The sequence below is a fragment of the Atta cephalotes genome (genome assembly GCF_000143395.1).
Source record: "Atta cephalotes unplaced genomic scaffold scaffold00039, whole genome shotgun sequence".
Taxonomy (NCBI): domain Eukaryota; kingdom Metazoa; phylum Arthropoda; class Insecta; order Hymenoptera; family Formicidae; genus Atta; species Atta cephalotes.
Window position 1 is genome coordinate 665644 of NW_012130103.1, and position 1540 is coordinate 667183.

Here is a 1540-nt window from a genome sequence, read left to right on the forward strand (position 1 = left end):
CACGCACGCACGCACGCACGCACGCACGCACGCACGCACGCACGCACGCGCACACACACACACACACACACACACACACACACACACACATATATATGTATATGTGTATATGGCATGCTCAGCGTGGTATTGAAGCATCGGTATAAGAGTACTCACTGGCGCACCGGGTTCCCCGGGATCACCCTTCTTCCCTTTCTTGCCCCTCTTTCCGGGTGGACCCGGCTCACCGGGTGGACCTGAAACACGAACAATGAAATTATAAAGTCGTACATATACCTGAAATACTTGCAATTCTTTCTTAGCAATAGAATGGCAAGCACAGTTTCGGTTGCCGAACAAGAAAAATATATACTAGAGATAGCTATTTCAACTTGTCGTACAACTACGTTAAAGAACTGAGCTTGTTTAACTCTTTAAATAAGTCAGTTCTTTAATCTGAGCGAACTATCCACCTCGCGTGTTTCACGCTTCAGAGTATACAAAGTGCACCAAAATTTCTCGGCACTCGAAACTCCAATTATTCGCTAGCTACGTGACACATTTTAAATCTGCACGCTTGAGTACAGTTCGAATGTTCGATTTTAGATAAGAACGTGTATCGTTCTATAAAATACTCACGTTGTATCCGTTTGGTTTTACAAAAATTGACGACGATATTTGGTGATGTGAAAACGTCCATTTAAAGATTCTGGCGAAACATTGAAGTTTACGACAAAGAACTTTACTCTGTGACCAATAGCTTAGAAAATAAAATATCACGAACACCCTGTATAGTACGAATGTTACCGCTAACAAAGTGTTATCCATTGCGACGAAAATAAGTTTTCGGGATTGCGGATAAACTTTAGCAATAACTATATAACCCCGACCATTCGATATCTTGTTTATAGATAGTTAAATATAAATTCAAAACAATAGAACATAAAAAGAATGATTTTGCTGAAAGATTTAAAATTGTGTTAAATACAAATCTAAACATAATTTTGTTGGATCATCAAAATTTATAACTTTGGAAATTCTGGTTGTTAGAATATCACAATATTTTTGCAGTATTGCTCATCGTTTTTTAGTTTCAATATTTTGATAGACTAACAAAATTATTTTCAAATCAGTATCTATCTAAATTTTTAGATATTTCGAAACAGCTAAATTTTTTGCAGCACTGCTCATCGTTTTTTAGTTTTCATTTTGATAGTCCAACAAAATTAATTTCAGATCATCTAATTTTCAGATATTTCAACAAAATTGTTCTTTCCATGTAACCATTATTGTATATCATAGCTAACTATTAATATCGCTATTTATTTATATATCTGATCCATTCAATTCTACCCACTCATTTCTATTAGAGATTGATCATCTTTGACGAATCTAGAGTAGCTATCTCAAATGTTTCAATCTTCAATCATTAACTAGTTTCGTAATCATACGTAGCTCGATGTTCAGACAAATCTATCATTATCCTAATTTCATTCCCGCGGTTGCGTGATGAAAGAGCATCCGGTAACGGACCACCCCGTAGTGCGCGAATGCCGGCGAG

General features: G+C 36.6%; 1 protein-coding gene across 1 annotated transcript in view; it reads right to left on the minus strand.

Moving 5' to 3' along the window:
* LOC105622078 (collagen alpha chain CG42342) overlaps window positions 1–679 on the minus strand; it is a 55862-nt gene extending 55183 nt beyond the window's left edge. Inside the window, exons 1-2 of the mRNA XM_012203512.1 lie at window positions 619–679; window positions 157–236 (exon numbers count right to left, since the gene is read on the minus strand). Of these exons, the coding sequence (XP_012058902.1) occupies window positions 157–236; window positions 619–679 (141 nt within the window). The remainder of the gene's footprint in view (window positions 1–156; window positions 237–618) is intronic.
* Window positions 680–1540: the final 861 nt, after the last annotated feature.